Source organism: Camelus bactrianus, chromosome 8 (assembly GCF_048773025.1).
Source record: "Camelus bactrianus isolate YW-2024 breed Bactrian camel chromosome 8, ASM4877302v1, whole genome shotgun sequence".
Lineage (NCBI taxonomy): Eukaryota > Metazoa > Chordata > Mammalia > Artiodactyla > Camelidae > Camelus > Camelus bactrianus.
In genome coordinates this window covers 15,597,885-15,623,559 of record NC_133546.1, presented here as the reverse complement: position 1 = coordinate 15,623,559, position 25,675 = coordinate 15,597,885, and the positions used below count along the sequence as shown (strand labels likewise).

The 25,675-nt window shown below is 43.1% G+C and overlaps 1 protein-coding gene across 8 annotated transcripts in view; it reads left to right on the top strand.

Annotated features, from left to right (window-relative positions):
• Window positions 1-4,227, top strand: part of SASH1 (SAM and SH3 domain containing 1) — a 284,627-nt gene extending 280,400 nt beyond the window's left edge. For all 8 annotated transcript variants that reach the window (XM_074368199.1, XM_074368200.1, XM_045524749.2 and 5 more), the window contains one exon: window positions 815-4,227. In XM_074368199.1, coding sequence (XP_074224300.1) covers window positions 815-1,078 — 264 coding nt within the window. In that variant the 3' untranslated portion in view covers window positions 1,079-4,227. The remainder of the gene's footprint in view (window positions 1-814) is intronic.
• Window positions 4,228-25,675: the final 21,448 nt, after the last annotated feature.

The following is a 25,675-nucleotide window of genomic DNA, read 5'->3' as shown; positions in this document are numbered from 1 at the left end:
ATATTATCAAGATTTCAAAGTGTTCCAGTAGGTGTGTGTTCTAGTAGGTGTGTAGTAGTTCCTCACTGTTGAAACATTTAGATTCCCCCCCTCAACTTTTTATTTTAAATAATCGAGTGAAGAACATCCTGGTTAATAAATTTCTATAGATTTCAGGGTTAATTTCTGAGGATATATTCCTTCAAGAGGATTTATGCTTCATCAAGACTGCTCAAACTCTCTCAAGAATTTGCACATTTGGGAGTAAACTGCCTTTCTGAAAGGTGTAGCACTCGGCCTTCTCAGAAGTCAAGTATAAATTCCCTGCCCTAGCCAACATTTATTATATTTTTAGTTCTTTATAACTATGTTGATTACATGTTTAGTTTTCTGGTTGTTAATGTAGATTCAAAATATGGAAGAAAATCTGCTTTATAAAGTGAAGCACTGAGTCTCTTCATTTTCACACTTTCACATAGGTTTGCCTCTTCAGTCACCATAGGGATCATTGGTTGAAGAGTGTCACCACCAGGACACAAAAATGGCCAGAAGTATAAATGCTTACAGTTTGGAGACTTATACACATCATTGGGGTTAGATCTAATTCCAAGTACCTTCTGGAACCTCAAACACTTCCTTGTGGATTTGTCTCACCTTTGAGAAGTCAAGAAAGAGTTCTTGATGCTAGTCGTGGGCTCTGACATCCCCTAGCATTATCACTTTCTGATAGTCTAGTAATAGTAGATTTCAACACTGTCCCTTTTAGGCAAATGAGAAAGAGCTCTCCAGTGGCACTTGTCAAGTCTTTATAAAATTTCTTTCTTTGTTTATCCAGATCCCAAGTGGTGGACTCACAGAAATCTGTAGAAAGCCCCTCTCTCCCGGCTGCGTTTCGTCCGTGTCGGATTGGCTGGTTTCCATCGGCCTGCCCATGTACGCCAGCGCCCTCACGGAAGCGGGCTTCAGCACACTGGGCCAAGTGCCTTCTCTGTCCCACACTTGCCTTCAGGAGGCCGGCATCACCGAGGAGAGACACATAAGCAAGCTCGTGTCCGCAGCCAGACTCTTCAAACTGCCACCAGGCCCTGAGGCCATGTAGCCAGGCCAGAAATGGACCTCCCTGGACAAGAGCCACCCTTTCACTGTGTTTATGATGCTGATGCAATTCCTCCTTCGCTGGACACGCAGACCAGACCCAGAAGAAAGGCCCAGTGTGTGGCCAGCAGAACTCAAAGTCTTGGCTCGGGACCGATGAGCCTCTCTTCTCCAGAAAAGCCCCCTCCAGGAAGTTGGTGAGATTCTGTTTGACCCCCAAAGAAAAGACAAGCACTTATTTTTATTTTCAGGACACAATAGAACCAGCATGCCAACATGCCACAAATGCTGTGCCCGCAGTCTGTCCGGGTGTGCTGGGAGAGGGCTGGGGGCAGAGGGAGGCGCAGCCCGCTCCATCTCTCAGCCTGCAGGGCACCCGAGGTCCAGGTGCGCATTAGCCAGTCCAAAGTAACAGACTCGGGAGTGACTGTACATTGTTGACCAGGCTCACTTGTTCTAAAGTAAGAAAATGTGGCTGCACTAGGGGAAAAAAAGAAAAGTCCTATTCTCCTTTAGATAAACAAGAGACATTTTAATAATTGCTTTCTAGCAATCAGCTTTTATTTGCCTTAATGTAAGCTTTTAAGCAGTTATCTAACTCATGTTCACTCCTCTGTAACCATAGTCCCAAGTCTTCAGCTTAGACTGCCGTCTAACATAGTTGGGATGTTTTCAGCAGAAATGGGCTTTTCTAATTGTCTCACTCTAACATGGCTCATTTTATAGGGGTGTTTATCAAGCCAAATTTCATGTTGACTTTCAGTTTTCTAACTACAATTCTGGTAAAAAGCTCCCTGAAACTCAGAAAGATAGCATGTATGAGTGTGTGTGCGTGTGCGTGTGTATGTGTATGTGTGTATTTACGGTAACTACCTTTCATTTGAATCAGTTTAGTATTGTTACCGTGTTGGTCATCGTGCTGCAGTATTGACTTGGAATCTTGACCGTGTCCATTCCAAAATTCAGTCATCTGAACAGACCACCTTTGCAAAAAGTCATTGTAAAGTTGAGTATTTAAGAAAGTTGTTTTTTTTTTTTTTTTAAGGGAAGTAGTTTATAAGATGTCTTAAAAGGTTTGGGTTTTATTTTGTTTTGTTTTATAATTAAAATACTGTTTTCCATCTTTTCTTATTTAGATAATTCTCTTAAATAAAATGAAGGTTCATTTTGGAGCCAAGCAAACTACATTAGTCATGTATTAAGTAGTTGAATATTTTCAGTTGTTCTCCAACTGATTACAGCATCCTCTTTTAGTCTAGTGTCTGGTTTTCTAGCAAACAGAAATTTAGACAATTAAATTATTAAAGTTTCCAATTGTTTACAAAATGATTTTCCTTTACATTCTTATCATGAGCCCTATTTTAAGCATTGGGTGTGATCATTTACAATAGAAATGCTTTGAACACAAACCTTGATAAAAAGTTTTATCATATTTCATCTACTTATTAAAACAAATGATTTCCCCCAGGGGAGGGAAAAAAGGAGTGATTTCATTTGTTACAAAGCCATTTTAGCTTTATACACCTGGATCCGTGTTTCTGAGGAAAAGGACATTCTCAGGTGATATATTTTTTCATGCCTTTTGGTATGTATTTTTTTAAATAATATATATTTCTTCAATAATAGTCACCTTCTATAAGATGCCATGTGAAGAAGTTGTGGAAATGCAGAAGAAAAAGCTAAAGCTGCCAAATTTCTCTTGAACTCTTAAAAACAGCCCATTTTTGTCATGTGGGATGTGACATTCCTGTGAGAGCAGTCCATTCAGAAAGTCAGGAGGCTGCAGGGCTCTCCTGTAACCATTGCTGAAAGGACTTTCCGGTGCTGTGGTGAGATGGATGCTGTAAAACGGTCTCCTGAGCCCGCATTTTCGGTACCCCAGCCTGACATCCGAGAGAGCCTCCTCAGTGTCTAAGCTGAGCTGAAGACCAGATGTAAGTCAGGTAATAATAGACCACAAAGGAGAGGGGGGAATTGTCCGTGAACTTCCAAGTGTCAGTTCATTTTCCTTGTAAGATTTTCACTTAAGTAAAAGTGGCACCAGAAAAGGGAACTTTTGAGTATGAGTTTTTGAGAATGCCAAACTTTATTTTTGTCATTCTTCTTTGGAAATCATTGCCTTTGCCTAGAAAAGTCAGATTCAGGGACCATGGATAATTTTCAGTGGGAAGGGCTTCCTAATCTGTGGGGTCTGAGGTGGTTTTTACTTTCTTGTGCTTTAAAAAAAATTTTTTTTTTTAATCTTTCGTATTTGTTTGATCTTTTGCTTTAAACTTTTAATTTGATCCTAGAAAAGCCTGAATGTTTGTGTGTGACATTTGACTGAGGTGATTTGGGGCTGCCTGGACTTTAGAAGACAGGTGGTCGGCTTTAGCAATATCCAGTTTTTTAATCCATTGCACTTGGTTCAGAATGTTGAGGAAGGGTGAAAATTGTTGTCTTTGGAAAGCACAAAAGAAACCCGGCGAGGCAGTTTGGCTCAGGTAGCTACACATCCATTATGGGTAATTTTTCCTTTGAAGCTGTCTACAAGGAAATGCAGCCAGCCGAAACCACTATTGACATTCCCAGATAACCAAGAAGTAGGTAGATTTTTATGGCCTTGCCTTAGTCAGAGGCCCTTTTCTCTTTCCTGAATTTGGGTATAGGTGAGATTGGAAATTACTAGTCTGTTGGAAATCAGTTCCTGACAGAGCAAAGTTTGCTTTCATAATTGCAGCAAAAGAAAGTCAGTTCACCAAGTCAATGCTGCATGTGTGTACTGTATTATTTTCAGAAAAAAAAATATAGTAGTCTGTCCAAGTTATCTCAATTTTAAATTGATATTAGAAACAAGAAACTGTCAAGCAAGTTATATAACAACTAACAACATTGCACTTTCTGTATATGAAATCAATATTTAAATAACTTATTTTTCTCCATTGCTGTTCTTAAACATTGTAAGTAGCTGTAATATACCAGTACCAACATGTCCTCGCGATTGCTTCAGCCCGAGAAAGCTGTGTATTGTTTTAAAAAATGTAAAAATTATTGTGATGATTCATTTAGCAAAAAGAGGTGGACAGAAGGGTTTTCCTATGTATCAAAACTTGTCTATAATTATGTCATCTATGTACCTAGAAAAAAAAAAGTAAATAAATTTCTTCAGTTGAATATGCCTCTTTTGTTGTTCCTTGGGTATGCCAAGGTAAATGGAGTAGAAATGAAGGGGAATTTATCAAGTGTGGTTTTCAGAATGAACCATATTGTAAAAATCGTTGTTCTATACAATTACTTCTGCCACATAACAAAAACTCACTGACACTCAGGTTCTCTTTGCCAGACTTTACTGCAAGTTTTTTTCCCCCACAAATACTGCATTATTAAGTCATATAATCACAGCATCTTAGCCCACAGAGAGATTTTTGGAAGTCATCTCTAGTCTAAGCCTATCATTTTCAAATGAAGAGTCTGAGTCCACACAGGTGGTTGACTTGCCCAATATCATGGAGTTAAATGGAAACAATCTTAAGTCCTCCACTGAGGGAGGAAAAAAAAAAAATCCAGATTGGGATAGTCTAGAAATTAACCAACTTGACAAAAATCCTTTTTCAACATTGGTATACCGCAGTTGATATAAAAACATAATTTTTATTAGGAGGGAGTGTGTCTGTAATACAAAAACTTTGAGTAGGTACTGTGTGCACTTGAGACAAACCAGTAAGTCGCCCTGTACCCTGTCTTTTCTCCCAGCCACCTGTTTCTCACACTGCAGGTAAGCATTGTAACCAGTGTTTACATATCTTTCCAGAAATGCTCTGGTTATTTGTAAATGTAACTGCAGATGCATTTTTCCACACCTCTTCACCCTGCTTTAAATTCAGTGTATGGAGATCTTTGTCTCCATACCCCTCCATTCTCCTAAAAGGCTGGCACGGTATTATATTATGCAGATAATTTTAGCCAGTTCTCTGAAATGACAATCTTTGCTTTTATAAAAAAGCCATTATGAATATGCATACACCTATGACACTTGGCAGGTGGAATTGCTGTGTTAAAGTTATGTGGATTTAAAATTTTGATAGATGTGTACAAAGAGCTGTGGGAGCCAGTGGGAAACTGACTGTCTAGGGGGAGAAAAGGCCGGGTGGAGGAGGTAGCCTGTGGATTATACCTGTGTGCTTATGTGCGGGGACTGCTAGGCTCTGGTTAAAAAAAAAAAAAAAAAACACAAAATCTTAAAAAGAACAAGAAAATCATTGAGAAAATATCTTCTGTGTCCCCAGACTCCTGATCTGCTTGGCCATCATCATGAGTGCATCATCTCTTCCCTCATTTAATAGCAAAATTAGAAGCCATCCCCTGGGCCATCTCTCTGGATCTCCTTTCAGCCCACTTGCAAAACTCCCCCACCTCCTCCCCTAGTCTTTCCTCTCACTCCAGCCGTGACAAAAGAGGTGTCCCTCCCTCTGTCTAATCCTAGCTGCGCTCAGAATCCTGTCCTGGGACAGCCAACCCTACCCCGCGCTGTCCCCCAACACTGGATCCTCAGTATTCCCTCATTTCTCTGGCCTTTCCCCTCAAACGTGTTACAATAGGCTGTTGGTGTCTTCCCCAGGCTGGTCCCAATTCCCCCCTTTTGGATAACCACACTTTGTATTTCCTTCAGGAGAACTGAACCCCCCACATTTCAACGAATCCTAGTGCAACTGTGGTCGCCGTGTCCCCAGCGCCCTCTGAGCAGGGAGCACAGCCCCGTTCAGCCTCCGTTTGCCCAGAGGGTTGGAGCTGAACTGCTGGTGGTGCCAGCAGAGCCCACGAAGCTCAGGAACTGAGGCACCCAAACCTCCTTGTCCAGCCTTCCTTTGATCCCTTGTGCCAATGGCCATCAAACATCGTTACTCATGTACCCCTAAAATAATATCCCCAAGCTAAGCATTCCCTTCACATCTTAAAGTTGTCCTCTGAAAGTTCCAAACCGTAAGTTTAAATAATTGTAAGACTACACATTCCCAGCATTCTGTAAATGTTTGCATTTTAGAATAAAATTGCAACATTACTTAAAAATACATATATCCAGTGGAAAATAAATACCACAGCAGTTTGATACCTACCATTGTCCACTGAAAGCACACAAGACAAAGGAAAATTTTACTCTCCTTTTCTTGAAAGCCTAGAACCATCCTATTTCCTCCACACATTTTTATCCTAATGCAATGTATTTTTTATGTGAGAGTGTCTTTTTGATCATCCTATCATATTTCCCTGTAATAAAAATGCTTATGAATTGAAGTTTAATTTCTTTTTATCTGATCATTAGGCTCTATTTGTAACAACAAAAAAATTTCTGGGTTTAGTTATCCTGACCATGATTATTATTAATGAATTTATCAATATACAGATATATCACAATTTTTGATTAAAAATGATAAAATATAAAAATGTCTCTCATTAGTTGGAAGGCAGGGGTGGGTGGCTGCCTCATGGTCCCTTGATTATAGAAGATGTTGTAACCCCAGTTATTTCAAGTTTGCCCAATTGTTGGGAGCCCCAGACATTTTAAATAATATTTTGCTTTATGTGTGTGTGAGATAGAAGAATTTACGAAAGAGAAAGGAAAAGGGTGTCAGGAGCATGTATCCTCAGGCAGATCAATTTTATGACCATATTAATTTAGAAACATTATTAAAGCTATCCCGGGTCGTGTGCCCACTAGAAAGAATCTCAGATTGAAGAACTTTGCAGTAGGCTACATGGGGTTCTTCCAGAAAGTTCCTTTTCTTGCCAGAGCTATTTGTTGCTTTTACCTGTGAAGAACGATAGATCAACCAGATCAGTGTTCATCATTCTTCACTTTAAAAATTCTCTCTCAACTCCACATTTCCCTGACCTAGATAATCCCCCCGCCTCCCGCCTCTCTCTTGCCTTTCACAGACTCATATCTGGAAAAATACTCCTACTCCCATAGTCTCTCCTTCCTTACCCTTCATAGGTTCCCCAGCCCACTGCTCCCTGATGCACCTGAGGCCACCACTGGAAGCAAGGCCCTGATTTCCAAATCCAGCGCCCACGTCCTTGTCCCGACCTCCTCGTCCTCTCTGTCCCTACCTCGCTGCCCTTCCCAAGTTTCTGCCTCTCACTCCTATGCTCCCTGGTCTGCCTTTCCAGCAGCACCTCTCAGTGCCCCTCCCCAACCCGCTGAACGGTCAGGAACCTCAGACGTCCATCCCAGGGTCTCCTCTCTCCCACAGCGATCTCTCTGTTTCACCTTGAGGAGCCCACTTAGAGTAAAAGATGGAATCCCAAGCTTCGATTACTTAAGAAGAAATGTAATGCTTTTAACTAACAGGATGCTTATTACAATAAGAGCAAACCACATGTTGACACCGTCCCAGCTATTTTCTTGTTAGGTTAAACAGGCCTCCTCCGCCAACATCTCACTTAATTTCTGTTGTTTAAGTCACCCAATCTATTGCATTTTATTTTGGCAACCCAAGCAGACCCTGTAAAAACATAGAGCAGCTCACGTCACTCTTTTGCTCCAAATCCTCCAGTGCCTTTCCATTTGAGTCGGATAAATTGCACGCCATGGCCTGCCAGGTTCTGTGTAATTGTCTCCCGTTCCTATAATTAATTTCAATTGACTTCTTCCCTTAATGGAAGCACAAGAGATTGAACCCAGGACCTTGTGCACACCGAGGACGCACTCTACCACTGAGCTATACCCCCTTGTCTCCCATTTCCTATGTGGTCTCCCCCATCATTATGCCCTCTGTGTCTAATTCAGCCACACAGGCTTTCTTATTGGTCCTCACACAGAGCAGTCAGGATCTCACCTCACCTTTGTAGGGGTTTTCCTCACTTGGAACACTCTTCCCCAGAAAATCTGCATGACTCACCGTGTCCTGGCCTCCTCCCATTGGTCTCTGTTCAAAGGGAGATCTCTCGAAGTCCTGTCCTGACTCCATCACCTAAAATTGCACCCTCTCCTAGCCTTCATCTGCACCACTCCTGATTCTCATACCTGCTTCCCCTCCCCCTGGCCCCCGGGAGGCGTTGATCACCTAACACACTATAGAATTTCTTTCTTTGTTACGTTTATTGCTTCTTAGCTGTCTCCTCATGCTACAGTTGAAAGTCCAGGAAGGCACACGTTTCCTCTCTGATGAGTCTGAACCTCTACATTTGACACATAGTATTTGTTAAATGAATGACTGTCCCTGAATCACAAGCCCTTGAATCCTAAATGTTAAAGCTGGAGATGGTCTACTTTAATCTCAGTTTAGGGGTGAGGAAACAGACCCACAGGGTGATAGTAGCTGAGGTCATATGCAGATGGCTAGTGGCAGAGTAAATCGATAAAAAGGCAGACCCTCTCTACCTACCAAAGGCTTCACTGGAGCACGTGAGCATCTGTGCCATAGAAAGAAAACAGCAAACCAGAAGATCCCAGAACTGCTTCCAGCAAACAAGCCCTTGCGGAGTGACTAGTTGCTGCAGCTTGCGGCCACCAGAGGGCACTGATGGGCCAGATTGAAGGCCGAACCTGACCCTGCGGAGGGCTAGAAGTGGAGGAGGAATGCACTCGCCCAGCACAGCGGGAGGGGCAGCGGGCACCACCAGCGCCAAAAATGAAATTCGGCGGCGAGGAGGAGGAGGGAGAGCAGGACCTCCACGACTCTCCAAGTTATCAGCGAGACCTTGAGTCTCGTAAACCTCCTATTAAAACGCCATTGGCGAATGACGGTGGAGACTGGTGAAATTCACAACCCACTTCAGTAAACACTGTGGGGCTCCTGTCTTCCACCTGATCACTCCTTTAATGACCGGAGAGGGATGACTGCCTGTTTGCTGCTCCTGGTGGGGCTGAGTGTCTGTGTGTGCACAGGAGCCCTCCTGCCTGTCATAGGAGCAAGCTGGGGAAGGAGGTGTTCAGGTGACCCTGAAACAAAGTCCTCAACTTTAGGTGTCAAGCAATGAGATGGAAAACAGGCTCATTTTGGATTGAATGGCATTTCATTGCTCGTGGCCCAGAATAGACTGACATTATAAAAGCAGTGGCCAGAATGCAGTTGGGATGCTCACTGAACTCTGACGTACAGGACAGCATTTGGCCTTCACACTGCGACCGTGCGGTAGACGCAGTGATCCCCATTTTACAGCTGAGGGACCCGCAGTCACAGAGGCGTAGGTGGAAGAGATGAGATTTGACCTTGGGTTATTTTATTCTGAGGCCTTTGGCTTAACCACTACTGAATAACTCCCTGGTTGTCAGCCTGAGCAGCATATTAAAATCACCTGGTATATTAGTCTGGCGTCACCTAAAGCAGCAGAAGCAGTAGGAGATGTATATTAAGAAATGTATGGTGGGGGGGAGGGTATAGCTCAGTAGTAGAGTGCCTGCTTAGCATGCACGAGACCCTGGGTTCAGTCCCGGGTACCTCCATTATAAACAAATAAATTAATAAACCTAATTACCCGCCCCCCACCAAAAAAAAAAAAAAGAAATGTATTGACCAGATTGGCTTCTGCAGTCAGGAGGGGCTGGCTGGGAAAGTCTGACATCCGTGGGGCATGTTGTCAGCAGCTGCAGGCTGGGACCCCAGGGCACGAGTGGCAGCTGCTGTCCACAGGCAGGATTTCTCCCTCATCAGGGAAGCCTCAGCTCTGCTCTTAAGACCTTTCAACAGAGTGAAGCAGGCTCGCCCAGAGTGAGTCTGCCTTACTAAAAGTCAACTGATTATGGGCTTTAATCGTATCTGCAAAATACCTTCACAGCAATACCTAAAGTCATGTTTGATTGAATAACTGAGGGATAGAGCTGTCTGGGTTCAGGCTGCCGTGACACAAAACCATAGAAATTTATTTCTCACAGTTCTGGAGGCTGGAAATTCGAGTTCAGAGTGTCAGTACTGTCAGGCTCCATTGAGAGCCTGTTTGCAGGTTAACTGCCAACTCCTCACTGAATCCTCACATGGCAGAAAGAGAGAAGGAACGAGCTCTCTCATGTCTTCTACGGCACAAATCCCATTCCTGGGGGCTCCACCCTCATGACTCATCTAATCCTAATCACCTCCCAAAGACCCTGCCTCCTGATACCATCACAGTGGCGGTGGGGGGTAGGGTTTCAGCTTATGAATTCCGAGGGAACACGAACACTTAGTCCTCAACAGGAGCCTGGCCAGGTTGACACATTAAGAACACCATTCTACTGTGAAAGCTTTTGAAAGTAGGCTCCCTGGTCCCCACCTGGAACCAGAAGTGGAATTGGTGGACCATATGGCAGTAATTTCTTCCTAATAGATCAATTCCTCATAAATCATTCAAAACCACGTTTGAAAGTGCCACAAATTGACTGGAATTCTGTCCGAGGACTTTTTGCTGCCTTCATACACGCTTCTCTGTTTCCTTAAGTATGTCATTCATCTAAAAAAGTTAAGAGAATACTGCTGACCACCTTGAGCTTGTTCCATCTCTGAAAATAACTAACCAGTTTGATCTCCTTTACCAATGTGGGATAGTCTTTTTCTATTCAATTTAATTGCCTCCATCCCCACTTGCTCAAATTACAGGGCATCCTATATCTCTCCCTAAGACAAGCCTGAAAAAAAATTGACCAAGAATCCCAGGATTTACTCACCTCAAAGATTCTTGTCTTGCTTCCAAACAATAGGCTAAGATCAGAGCCAGAGAAGTCAATCACCTACAGTCAGTCTCCAACTTCCTGCCAGCATAAGTTCTTTTGCAATAGGGTTGTTAGGCAGTTAGATAGAAATGAGCACTGGGCTGGGAGAGAGGAAGGGGAAAGGAACAACCCAGAAAATAACAGCACGTCTGCACTCAGGATAAGGGACTCCAGGAATTTTTACTTTCTCTAAATGAGGGCCAGCAAAAGAAGCCAGTTAAAGTCAAAACGCTGCAGCTGCGCATAAAAGGACCCGCCATAACTTGACCCAATGAATATGCACAAAAGGGGATGGGCGTGCCAGAGCACAGGGAACCTGAGTTTTCAATCAACCTGAGCACAAGGAACCTGAGCTGTCAATCAGCCTGATCACTCAAAGAACCTGAGCCAATTAATCACTCACGAAAAGGCCTCTAAGCCAGGATATAAAAACAGGAGAAACAGAGGTGTGGCGCCATCTTTACTCTCTGGGACTGGCCCGCTCTCATTTCTCGGGAGTGAACTATCTTTTACTATCTTTTTACTTCACTAATAATAATCTTGCTTATATCACACTTTCTGTCTCTCTTTAAAAATTCTTTTTTGGGGGGGCATGACCAAGAATCGAGGTAATTCTTATTGCCCACTTCCTGGTAACAGGGTCACTGTTGGAAACTGTGTCCCTGTTGGAAACTGTGTCCCAATGATTCAATTGCTCTCACCACTCCCAGTGAACCCAAAAGCCGCAGTGATTTTTTTTTTTTTTTGGAGGGAGGACAAAGGACAATCTCCAGGTCTGTCTCTGAAGCTTAAAGCCTCCAAAGGGGGTTTACTCAGTCCGAAAGATGCTCTCTTTGCCTGGGTGGCCTCTTGGGGGGTACTTTGGGGCTCAGTCAAACAATCGGCCAAAACCAGCCCTTAATGGACCTTCCAGTGAGAGAACTGAGCTCAGGTTATCATCCAGGCTCATGATCCCCCAGATCTGGGCTCCTGGTTGGGGGCCCTTGGTGTCCTTTCCGGTCCGACCCATCTCCGTCTGTCGGAGATGTTCCATCACGTTGCACTCTCAGAAGGGAAGAGGTTAGGGGGTTACACCTCTTTCTTTCCCAGGTGGCAACCTGGCCCCTATTCAAATTTACCCACACTCGCAAAGCAGTCATGACTGCTTTACATAACAAGGGATATGGGGAGACAGTCATTCAGGCCACAAGTGGCCCAGGGTAATTAGTGGCTACTTGCCTTAAATCAGAATCACTGGGAGGTGCCACTCATATGACTGCCCAGGGGAGGCTGGTGTATGATCCTTTTTTTTGGGGGGGGTCAGCTTTTAAAGGCGAAAGACTTTAAAAACTCTTACCTATTACCTCAACATCTATTTACATTACTAAATTTATGTTACTAGATCATTGTTACTATAATTTAGATCTAACACTAACAAAGATATTGTCAATAAATCATTTTTTTTACATTAAAAAAAAAGTCCTGCTCAGTGAGGCTTCTAAGTCTCTGACTCCCCAGAATGGGAACCCTGGTCAGAACTGAGTGGAGTCACACGACAGGAGTCAGAGACTTGACCAGGCACTGGGCTCCCCTCTGGTATCCCTCCTTCCAGGCCTGGTCTGTGTGCAACTGGGCTGGGGGAGTAGACCTGTGAGGGGGGCCCCGGTCTGTGAGGATGCGGGCCCACCCTCAGAAGGCCAGGTGGGTATGAGGCTGATCCGGAAAAGCAGCTGAAAGCAAGCCGCCCTCCCCAACTTCTCTGTCCCATTGATACGTGGTAGGTCACAGCTTGGGATGTTCCACCAAGGCCGTGATGGCACCTCAGAAGATGGGACCATGCCAACCACTTGTGATCTCCTGTAGCTTTTTCCCAGGTTAATTTCAGTCCTTTCCCCTCTGGCCAACACCAGTCCTCACTTAGCCCCACCTCTTGGCTTCCATCACAGGTGCCAAGTTGAAATCTCTTTCGAAGGAGTGTTTCTGAAGCAGTGGGCAATGGTAGGGCTGGGGGGAAGGACAATAAAGGGAGAGCGATCAGACATTGCCCTAGACCTGGGACCTGAGCCTTTGATGAGGGAGTCCCCCACGCTCTGCTTTGGGCTCATCATCAGAGAATGGCTGCCTGCTCAGGACGGACGAAGGCCTCACCTCTGAGAGCTGCAGCTCCCTGTAAAGGCCTGACATTGTCTGCAGGGCAGATTCGGTGCCATCTCACTGGACACAGGGACAGTGTATGAATTTCTTCCATCTTCTTCGGGGAGGTTTCCAGAAGTTTTCCAAGGGCACTTTCAGCTGTGGTCTAAACGCAGGGCCTTGGCACCTCTCCAGGGAGGAGCCTCATTTACTTTGGCGCCTGGGCACTTCCTATTTCGTCCCCAGCTCTGAATGTATGGGATAGGGCTTTGCTGGGCAGCGCCGTAGTAATTCTCTGTGCTGTCAGGACAGACGGAGACAGCGGCTGCCCCAGCCACGGGAAACTCCCATTCTCACTTCTCCAGAGCTCCTCCCCTGTTGGCTTTGAGGGGGAAGGGAGCTTGCCCATAAAAGAACGTTTGACGAGGGGATCATGCTGGTCGGATGGTAGAGGATGCTGCAAACACTCACATTTTCCTTGCAGATATATCTCCACCCACCCCCACCCCCACCCCCTGCCCTGTCCAAAATTAGAGAAAATGGATAGTGTTCATTTTGGGGAATGTATTCAAAAGGTGCATGAAAGGGTGATTTTCACAAATCAAGAAATCAAGTTTTTTCTAATGCTGAGCACAGCCTGGAGAGGCCATATAGATGCCGAAGGCAGGGATGCTGGTTTTGCTCAGCGCCCTCTCCAAATGTACAAATTGGGTGATTAATTTACTTTTATTTTATCAGGGGGAAGAAAGGAGGACGTGCTAGGACCCACTATTTTACCACAGCCCCTCTCAGGTACGTGTTTGCTCCGTGGGTGCCGTGAAGGCGACCAGCTGCGCTGCCCGCCGCCCAGGTTCCCCTCTCAAGCTTCTCTGGTCCATCCTTCCGCCCAGGAAGCAACGGGTCAGCGCTCGGAAGAGATCCCAGACGCTCTCCCTCCATCAGTGTCCGCGCAAGCACCCCCGCGTTCAATTCGAAGGCCTCGTCTGGACGGCTGGTCCTGCCCCCTGTCCCCGGGGAGCAGAGCTAAGCCAGCGGAGGGGACGCTGCTTCCCGGCTGTGGCGGAGCGTCGGGGCTGCTGCGGCTGCGGGCGTGGTGGCTCCGACGTCCGAGTTGCTGTCACTGTTTCCCGCGTTCATCCCCGGATGGTGACTTGCTCACTCCTCTCAGAGGGATGGCACCACAATTAGTTTTAAAATCCAGATGCTTTGTGGAATTTTGTAAGCCGTTTTATCCCCGTGTTTTACTTCTTGGCTTTCTTGTCGACACCGGCAGGGAGCGGGGCTGGAGAAAGGTGTGCTGGCCGTGCGAGGTGGGAGAAATTGAGAGCTGTCTCAGGGTGATGACCAGAAATTTGGCCCCCATTCTCTCCTCTCGGCACCTTGATATATGCTTCTTATATTTATGCATGGGGGGGAAACCCTGAGAAGGAAAGTAACCTGGCATTTTAATAACTTAAAGTAAAGCATTTTGAGTGTCAGTTTTTCTTTTTCTTTTCTTTGTGTGTGTGTGTAGGTGAAAGCATTCACTTTGACTGTATCTGCCTCACCTGCATTCTTCACGCCCCCCAGTTTTATTGAGATATAACTGACATATAACATTACATAGTTTTAGGTATCCAACAGGCTACTTTGATATTCGTATATACTGAGAGAAGTGGTCACCACAGTAAGTTTGGTTAACATCCATCACTTCGCAGAGTTAAAAATTTTTTTCTTGCGGTAAGAATTTTTAAGGTCTACTCTATTAAGAAACTTTCAAATCCTGTCAGGGTTTTTTTCTTTTCTTTTTTTTTTCTTCTTTTGGTGGAGTTTTTTTTTTTTATTATTATTAAGGAGGAGAACCAGCCCTCCCTGCCCCTGTTCTCACCACACCCAGGGGACTTCTGAGGCTGTGTAGTTACCATGAGACACTGTGATGATGTGTCTACTTGTCTGTTTCTCTCGCTGGACTGAACTCACAGAGGGCAGAGACTGAGAACTTAGCATGATCTCCCCAGCACCCAGCACCCAGCACAGTGCCTCCTCGCACACACCAGCGCTCAACAGATACTTGTTGGATGAACAGAACATACAAGTAAAGTATGCCAGCATTTTTTGGTTTGTTTTTATTTTTTAAGAGGCTACCCCAAGGGAGGGTGGAATTGGGCAAAAAGCAAATGTACAGCCTCCAAACATCTTCTGGTTCTGGATTTCAGGACACAGGTCTACAAGCCCCCAAACACAATGAGGAGAGTCAGCCTTGTCTTTATCGTCACCAGCCTAGTGGTCAGTGGGTCAGTCGTCCGGTCCAGCACCACCCATGCAAATACACGAGTGTTTCCTCCTTGACTGCCTCGCTTGGCCAACGCGTGGGCAGGACCACGTGACCCCGCCACAAAGACTCTGAAGCCTGCCATTGTATTCTCCTGTGAGCGGTCATTGTGCAGCTGGGACCTTCCCTTTTCCTCTCTTTTAAGGCCCCGTGCATTTGGGTTTTGCACACTGCCCAGTGCAGAAGGCAGCAACCACGGTGAGTGATGCAAGAGAGGCTGCCACAGCACAGCGCACGCGCATCAGAGTGGCTGGCACTTGTGTCGAGGTGATCCTTTCCCCGGTGTGAGCCGCAAAAATACCCGCCTGGTGAGTAAAGAGGCCTAGGTCAACCTCAGGCTAATGCTGGAATTATTTCTGGACAAGGGTTCTGAACTCAGAGGGTCCATAAACTTGAATAGAAGAATTCTGTCCTTTTCTTCCCACTAACCTCTAACTGAAATTTAGCATTTTTTTTCAATTATAAATGTAAGCCACATTGCCAGTAATAGCATCATCTGTGAAATTGTCACAAATACAAGCTACAGGTATTTCCACGTCACTTCATGGTGCGTACAGATCTCCTGCCGTGTCTTTTCCAGTCACTGGTACTTAGACATTGACTGAGTATTAAATCCACTGGTCAATCTTGTTTTTTGAGGCACTCATAAAGAAACACTCCTGTTATATAGGTATTTGTCAGGGTTCTCCAGAGAAACAAATCCAGTAGGGACTTTATTACAGATAAATGTATTTATTATGAAGAATTTGTTCATATGATTAAGGAGGCTGAGAGGTCCCATCATCCGCCATCTGCAAGCTGCCATCTGCCACCAGGAAAGCCAGGAACTACCCAGCGGTGCGGTTCTCAGAACTGAAGAGCCAATGGCATTAAGTCCCAGGCGAGGTCAGAAGACAGACAACATCCCAGATCAACCATCAGGCAGAGAGAGTGAATTCTCCCTTTCTCCACCACTCTGCTCTGTTAACCCCTGATTAGACTGGAGGAGGCTCACCCACACTGGGAAGGGCAATCTGCTGTACTCAGGCTATCAATTCAAACACCATTCTCATCCAGAAACGCCCTCACAGAAATAACTCTTAACCAAATAGCTGGGCATGCATAACCCAATCAAGCTGACACCCCAAATTAACTCACACACTTGTAAAAAAAGTTAACTAGCACACTATATCATGAACTTGGCTTTTAAAAAAAATCTTTGTTACTGTATTTCAATGTCATTTGTAATTCTATGTATTTTGTTTTGTGTGTGTGTTTTAGAGAATACTTAAGAACTAAAGGTTTAATTTTAAAGTGATATAAAGAAATCATGAAAAGGATAAAATAATTATTTGTTTATAAAAGATTCATTATAAGGGTCCTTGGAAGAATAAACTCAAATAGATTTGAATATAATTCAAATCATAAAAATATGATTTACAGGGGGGAGGTTATAGCTCAAGTGGTAGCACATCCAAGGTCCTGGGTTCAATTTCCAGTACATCCTCTAAACATAAATAAATAAATAAACCTAATTACCCCCCAAAAATAAATAAATAAATAAAATTTTAAAAATATAATTTACGACTAACTTTTCAGGCGTACTATGCATATGTGTACTTTTACCTTCAATGTTAAATCTGCTGATATTTTGTGCTCACCTCAAAGTTAAATAAAATAAAAAGAACAGTAATTCTATATAGTTTAGATTATATATTTTAAAACATTATTTTGAGAAGATATATGCAGGCTTCACCCAACAGCCAAAGGACTTTGTGATAGCAAAAACTGTGAGAACAACTCTGCCACATGGCCATGAGCCTCTGGCCTCGTCATTGGGGGAAAAAACTACCTTCTCAAAATTCTGTTGTATATTCTTTCAGTGCATTTAAAGGAAGGAAGCGTGTGTCAGTTATCATTTATTGCCCCTCAACTTTAAATTTTCCTTTCATGGCTTACTCCACCAAAAATCTGCGCATTGTGAACTTTTCTTTTTTGCAGCTGGTATGATACTAAACTTTGTCAGTAGAGGGCGCTAGAGGGACCACTGAAGGAGGAAGGGTTTTCTCTTCCCTAGCAGAAACCGAGCTGACTGCACACCAGCCACAGCCCGCAGGTACCTGCAGAGGCTTCCAGCTGCAAGACTAGGGGTGAGGGCTGTTTCCCTACAACCTCAGCCCTGTAACTGGACAAGGTCTAACCTGGGGCATTTCAGCAAACTAATCTATCATCCACTGGGCTGCAAGCACACCTTCCCCAATTTGGGGAGGAGGCTTCCTGTATGCACTAACTAGAGCTGCTATAACAAAGTACTGTAAACAGGTGGCTTAAACAACAGAAATGTATCATATCTCAGTTCTGGAGGCTGGAAGTCTGAGATGAAGGTGTCCATGAGCTTGGTTCCTTCTGAGAGCCGGCAGAGAATCTATTCCATGCTTCCATTGGTGCTGGCAATCTTTGGCATTTCTTGGCTTGTAGGAGCATCATCCCAGTCTCAGCCTTCATCTTTGCATGGTGTTCTCCCTGTGTCTGTGGTGGTGACCAGATTTCCCTTTTCTTATATATATGACACAAGTCAATTTAGGAGCCCATTCTACCCCAGCATAACCTTATCCTAACAACTAATTACATCTGCAGTGACCATACGTTTATTCCAAATACCATCACATTCTGAGGTACTGGGGTTTAGGATTTCAACATGTGGATCTGGGGGACCAGCTTAACCCATAACACCTCCCTTTTAAGTTTGCTCCTTTTCTCAGTATTCTCTCAGTCGTAGGGTATTCTTCAGAGATACTTTCGCCCCTTCATAGCTAACACCCTTGTTACTATGTAATTCTTCTCTATGTTAAACTTCTGTCTCTTGTCTGAACCCTAACGGGAACTAAAGGAGTATTTTAGGAGTAAAGGGAACTAACAGAGTAGGTGCCGGACACTCTGCTCTTAATCTCTCCTCAACCTTACCAGGTAGGGATTATTCTCACGTCCATTTATAAAGTGGTTCTGTAGCTTTCCTACATGCCACCCTTGGTGAGTGGCAGTGCTGGAGCTCAAACTCAGTTGTGGTTTTGTTTTTCATTTTATTCGGAAGGCTGAGCACCCTCTACTGCCCAGTGCTGCTTCCATACTAAAGATGCCTGTGTGGGTCTCCAGCAACCAGGTCTTGGCTCCACCATGATGGTCACAGTCTCCATCCAGAGGAAATGCTGGCTTCATTCATCCATTTGCTCATTTATTCATTCAACAAGCATTTGCTGTGTATGTTGACTACTTCATGCTAGGACCTATATGCTAAGGGACACAGAGAGGGCCGAAGCCCTGATCTCCAAGAGCTGAAAGTAAATGGCAGAGGCTGACAAGGGAGAGACGTGTGTTAGATGCTGTGGGAACGCGTCTCTGCGAAGATGATGCCTAAATTGAGGTTTGGAAAACAGCAAACCAGGGAGAGAATAAGGGAAGGACGTTTCTGACAGAAGAAAGTGCTGGAACAGGGGTGTGAAAAGAACAGGGCATGGTTTGTTAGGGAGACCGTGTCAGCAATGGTGGAAGGAAGTGAGAACATGAAACCTACAAAAATGATTACATTTCTCAACTAATAGGATTCTTATGCCCTTAAATTGCTTGTGGTCCAAAAACCATGCACAGTCATGATCCCAGAATGTCAGCCAAACCTGGAGAGTCTGGATGTCCTAGTGTGGAAAATGGGCATAATTATTACCTCATAAAATGAGATAAACTGTGAAAAGTGCACACCTGATGTAAAGACCATTGCTGTGAACAAGGAGGAGCATTATCACTCTGTGGCTCTCTGCTGGGCCAACCTGGAGATCCTAGGGTTAAGACTTACCTCTCCTAAGCAATTCTTGAAAAGTGATGCTTTGTGATATCAGTGCTCCCCTGACGTTTTTGACCATCCACGCCTGTCAGTTATAAAGTTTTGAATGCACACTATAAATACAGGTCTATTGATTTATTGACAGATTATGTAAGTATATCACAATATCAAGTACTATACCTGTAATTATATGAACGAGATTTAAAAGTGTAAAACAAAGATAATAAATAATAATTGAAATGAATTGTTTTTACTTTACTTATCAGTGGTGCCAAAAGCCCTGGACTGATATCCCATCAGAAATACCATTTTTGGGGAGAGCACTCTGATTATATATAATTCGTTTCTGAAAATTGTGATTTACATTTGGTGATACAGGGATTTGAAAGATTATTTATAAGCTTGCTCTTAATGGCATAAGCAGCTGAAGTAGATCAGATCCCTCACAAAGATGAAACGGAAGAAGTTATCCTTGGCTGAGGTTATGATAACCATCGGTAGCTTAGCGAGGCCAAATGGTGCTTGACAGCAATATAATGATGCCCTGCTCCCTAGATTTGCCCAGAAATGAATAAATACATATAAAACTAGGGTGTATTCATGTGTTCAATGTTGAACAAATCTAAGAATGTTAACTCAGTACAAAATCAAAATGAAAAATCCTCTTACTGGTGTTTTTGCTGCTCCCCCGCAGCTGACACTGAGAACAAAGGAACCTTTGCACCACTTCGCCATCACTGGCCGGGTCTTCTTAACGTGGCAGCGGACTTCCCACGGAGCAGGCGAGTGATCCCAGGAGAGCCAGACAGGAGCTGCAGGAGCCTTTCCTGGCCCCATCCCCGAAGTTACACACAACTGCTTACGTTGTATTCCATTTGTCACCTGGAACAACCCCTCAGCCCCGATTCAGAGCAGGAGGGAACTACCCAAGGCACAGACACCAGGATGGCTGGGGGCTCTGAGCCTGGCTACCACCAAACATGGCAGAAAAATGAGAATGTGCTGAAAAATAAACGTGTATCTGTAACAGCTGGAAAACAGAGACTCCAACTTAGCAAAGTAACAGAGAAGTCCCAGGATGACACTGTGTAGCAGGCTTAAAAAGCAGCCAGATAGTGTGAGGAGGACGGAGGCGGCTGGGAGAGAGGTCTCCAGGATAAATAGATAAATAGACGACCTGATGTACTTAACTGTTTTTATACATTGGTTGATAAAAAGATAAACTGAGGTGTATCACAAATTTTAAGAATTTCTTGGAGCAAAAATCAGCTGGAATCTAGTAGTGCCAAACAGGAAGTGGTCAGGGTCCCTCTTCGCCAGGGGACAGGGGAGACTACAGAAAGTGCAGCAGCAAAGAAAGGAAATTATTTGATTGGCTATAGTTTAAAGCCTACTTGGCTGTGATTGGTTGTCCTTAGCATTTTGATTTTGTAACCTTGAGGCACTTACAGGCTTAGCTTTTGGGTCCCTTCCATAAGCTGCCATGGTATTAGAGTTGCCTCAGTCTAAATGCCTCCTTGTTTAATTTAACAATATACCAAATTATTATAAAAATTATAATATGTACAATTTCAATAATTATAGGGGAAAATCAAACTTTCAATACATAGAAAACTGTAAAGGGAAAAAAATTATAGTCTAGGAAAACAAAACATTTTACAAGAAAGACAACATAATAATTGTAGGTTACTTACGTTTTGCACTGACTATCGTTTGCATGAATGTACTAATTCCAAAACCTTTATTCATGTAACTACATAAAAATGGGATATAAATATTGGGAAGATGGCAAGAGAAGAAGTTGGGATAGAAAATACAGAAGCACTAAATCTTCATGCAGCATAACAGAAAATCAATAGGTAATGTCCAAGGTTGAAAAAACTCACATAAGCAAACTACTCAGAAATCTAGAAATGAACATCAAACAAAACACTTAAAGAATTTAAAGTCATCTCCTTGGGGATCAGAACCAGGGATGGAGGATATGGAGGGGTGAGGCAGGGACAACAGTTTTTATGTATTTTTTTAATAAACCATTTAGTACTATTTAATTTTCTTTGCTCCCACAAAAAAAGACTAATTCAGACAATATGTATGAAGTAGAGCTTCTATGACCTAGCAACTAACACCTCTGAATTTCTACATCATGCTTTAAAATGACAACATTATGGCTGCAAGTTTATCTGGAGAGTAAACTGCCACTGTGATGAATATAAAAATGTTTTTACCAAACCAGGTGTGTAGTTATGGGAACTAAAAAGGATTTAGAAATACAAAAATAAGTGACCATTTAAATTACCCATTAAAAAATAAGTATGTTCAACCTTTTCAGAAATCATTGTGTTGGCCCCTCAGTTGCACATTTCCCCCCTTTTCTGCCCATTTCGGGATTTTGTGCCCCAGGACCGCAACAGAGCCTCCCCCAACCAGGATTTCAACACCTATGCTTCCCTGCACACCCCTCTCCCAAGTCAGACGAAATCCTTCTGCTCAACTCCTATAGCACTGGCTCCACACTTCATTTATGACATTTTAAGCTTCTGCCTTGTATTATTTATGTCCATGTCTGGAGGACAAGGTCTGTGTTCCCATTAGACTTTATTCTACTCATGAGCTTCTAAAATGAGTGGCTTCTACAACAAGATAATATTAACTCAGTGCAAAATTGAAATGAAGATCATCTAAGCATTGTCTTTGCCGCTCCCCTGAAGACTGACACCTGGAACTGTGTCTCCTTTGCACTCCATTTGCTGGATATTTCAAACTCATTTTTTTTGGTTGCCAGGTTATTATAAGCAGCAAGCACCCTTATCAAAGCTTAAGGCAGCCCATGGTTATCGTGCAATGAAAAGGGTGGCTTTTAAAATTTATTACCTGGAAGCTTAGAGTTTTTTTTTTAATTGACGTATTGTTGATTTACAATGTACTTTTAGTTTTTGGTGTATAGCAGAGTGATTCAGTTATACATATATCTATATATATTTTTTTCATATTCTTTTCCATTATAGGTTATTACAAGCTATTGAATATGGTTCCCTGTGCTATACAGTAGGACCTTGGTGTTTATCTATTTTATACATAGTAGTGTGTATCTGCTAATCCCAAACTCCTGATTTAGCCCTCCCCTACGTTTCCCCTTTGGTAACCGTAAGTTTGTTTTCTATGACTGTGAGTATGTTTCTGTTCTTTAATAAGTTCATTTGTGTCATTTGTTAGATTCCACATAAAAGTTGTATCGTATGATATTTGTCCACCTCTGTCTGACTTAGACTTCTCATTAACATCTCCAGGAAGCCAGAGGCCACTGGGGGACGTTTCAATGAACACTCCGGTCAATAGCTGGCTTTCTTCAGTGATAAATTCAGGTCACCATTACTCCTTTATCCTACTCACGTGCTATAGCGATGAAGTAACTGAACGACATGCCAAACACGGGCCTCTGCCTGGACAGTCACTTTGAGCCAGATTTACCTGAGTTTGATGCAAGTGTGACTGATTAAATCATGCATAGGTCTAATGTTCTCACACGGAAGACAAAATGTGCATAAAATGTTAAGATAAGAACAAAACTCAAGGAAATGTTGCGCTTGCTCCGAATTGGCCAAAGCTCAGCTCCCCTTTCCTTTAGAGACCCTGATGGCCCACGCTTCCTCCCTTCTGTCTTGGGGACATTTTAGGAGAGGCTGAGAAGTGAGTGCATTGAGGTCAGCCCTCTGAAGACATAATCTGGGATGCCCAGGTGGGGTGTCAAAAACAATTCACTGGAGTAAAAGGTAAAAATATTAAAACTTCTATTTGTATTTAATTTTATACTAAAAATAATTACCCATTACTAACACTGATGTCACCCTAGGTCCATATGTCAGACGCCCCATGTCACTTGGTGCCCTGAGGAAATAGTTCCACCACAGTGCTGTGGGGGGAGGGATATGTGACAAGGACCCTCATTCATTTATTCTGTGAAGAATTTCCAAGGTGTTGCTGCTCCTATGTGACTGTGGAAATAGTTTTCAAGATATAACTTGAAACAAATTTAACTGAAATGACCCTCACAGAATAGACCGGTGAGCACTAGTAATGCAAGTGCAATGGACAGCCAGAAAATGGCAGAGAGGACCTGTGGTCTCATGATGATCTGATGATGCTATAATAGTAAGATAAAAAGTAATGATCATCTAATTTTATGTTATAAAAAGTTGGTCAGAGAAATACAAAAATTTCAAGAAAAGACTCAAAAGAGGGATTCACATCCATGATCTGTAATAATAACTCTGAACCTAAGTATATACTGTGCCTTGGGATATTGGCTATTAGCTATATAAAGTTTCCTGGAAGAGCAAGACATTTTCAAACCGAGCATCTAGAGTGTGAGGTCAGACCTTTGTAATTGATACACTGAAGGGAGTGATATTTATTTCTAGAGTTCTAAATAGTATGCTTACGGAACTGTTTTTTTTTTTTTTTTACTTGGATATTACCTATTGATTTTCTGTTATGCTAGGTGAAGATTTAGTGCTCCTATATTCCCTACCCTCAATTCCTCTCCTGCCAGCCTCACAATAGTTATATCCTATTTTCAGTTAGGTCAGTAAAAGGTACTGACATTGGTATGTTTTTGAAAATAAAATTCATTGCAAAACCCAAGTAATCTGCTATTATCATGTTTTCATTCTCACAAAATGTTTTGTTTTCCTAGATTATAATTGTTTTGCTTTCTATATACTGAGACCTAATTTCCACCCCCATCAGATTATTTATATCTCAACTAATTTTTTTATGTTCAAGCATATCAGGTGGTGTATCATTTTATTATTGTTGCTTTTTCCCAGAGACACCCCTCCCAACACCCTCCATCCTCACGTACAGTCTGGACTGTGCTTTTGAAGCCTGCGGCACTGTGTCACCCTGTGTTATCCTAGGCTTAATAGGGCACTCGATGGAAAAGTGATCGGAGTAACATTGTCAGGGGGTTGGTTAATCACAACAGGGAATTTGGATTTCATCAAGTCATTGGAAGACCATATGAAGTGAGAAGATGAAATCTGTTTGATAGAGTCATTACACCAGAGCAACCCAGGGTCAAGAAGATCATGTCTATAGGGAAGTTCAGCGCTTGGTTGCAGGCTGCCCTTCACTGGAATCACCATCCATACCCTGAGGCTATGAAAACAATGACTTGGAATAATTCAACAAACACTGGTCCCAAATCTAATGCTGAGGCACTTACAATGGGAAGAAAACAATCTTTGATAAAAAGTTAGGGCCAAAGAAATGTTCAGTGTCACAGAAATTCATTCTTCAGGACAGTGTAAATCTCTAAATTTCTCTGTGCATTTCACACTTCCCCAAATGCATGTCAGAACAAGTATTTATTTAAAATGTAAACTTTGAAGTTGGAAATACAGCTGACCAGAATCATTACAAAGAGAGATTATTAAGACAATTTGAACTTCGAAGGGCAGCAAGAACAGGAGAAAATTTGTTCTGGTGGCCACACTGCAGCAGGCAGAGCCAACGGAACCACCTCTTCGACTCCCCCATTCTTTGGAGCCCCCCACCTGCTTTTGTTTTCTATGCTTTTGCATTTATATTGTTACAGTTGTATTATCACAACTCTCTTACTGTCTTATGCTACTTTGTAATTTTCCAGTGCTTTTACAAAAGTCCTATTAAGCCTTTTGACAGCATGCAGGGTAGACATAACGTAGATAGACAGGGTCTGTGGTGGAATTTCCATTTTATAGGTTAAAAATCAGGTTAAGAGGTTTAATGGTTTGCTGAGCATCCCCTCACTGGTCAGCAGCCTCAGCAGCCGGAAGAGTAGTTTTCCAACTGTCAACAGTGCTTTAACTCTTTCTCCCATGACTCCCTGTCTTTCTTTCCCATCTCACTTTCAATTTTTTTTTCCTTCTTCCTCAACATGGTATCTGCATTATAACTGAAATCTATTGCTTATCATAAAGTTTGTTTTCTGTTGTTGATGAATAATTTTAAATAATTAAAAATAATTATAAAATGATCTATATTAATAATTTGTTAATATAATTTAAATAGAAATTAAAATGTAATTGCAGTTTATTGCATTTTAATAATTAACATTTCATTATTTTAAAGAATTAAAATCTTGAAATAGTCAACAGTTTTTAGACTAAAAAATTTTTTTTTTCTTAAAAAGCTCGTCCTTTGTACTTGCAGGTGGTTCTCAACTCTCTCCCCTCCACACCATCCTGAGGGTCATGGGGTTATTGATGAGGGGGGCTGTCACCCCTGAAGCAGAGTCCAAATGGGTCACCGAGAATCTCTCACCCACGTGTTTCTGTTTGAGGTTCATGTAAGTCAAGTTCAGAAAACTTGATTCTCATATTTTGAATGTATTTAAGAAATTAGGAGGGTGGAACTGAGGCATGGTTTATCCACTGTCCCAGAAGACTCCTTGATTTACAAAAGGTAGCCCCACAGCATTTGTGTAACCATCAAGCTAAGTGTATTTTTAATTCAACACAATTGTCATCAATTCCACCTGGGAAAGTCACCAGAGTTTCCCGGCTTATTTACTCGGCGGCTGCCGCGGGGCTGACCCAGCCGGGCCACAAGGGGGAGCTGATGCGCTTCGGCAGACGCGGGGGGCGCTCGCCCCGGCCGCTCGGTGGAAAGGGTCCCGGAAGCTGCGGCCCGCGAAGGAGCAGGTGATTCTACGGAA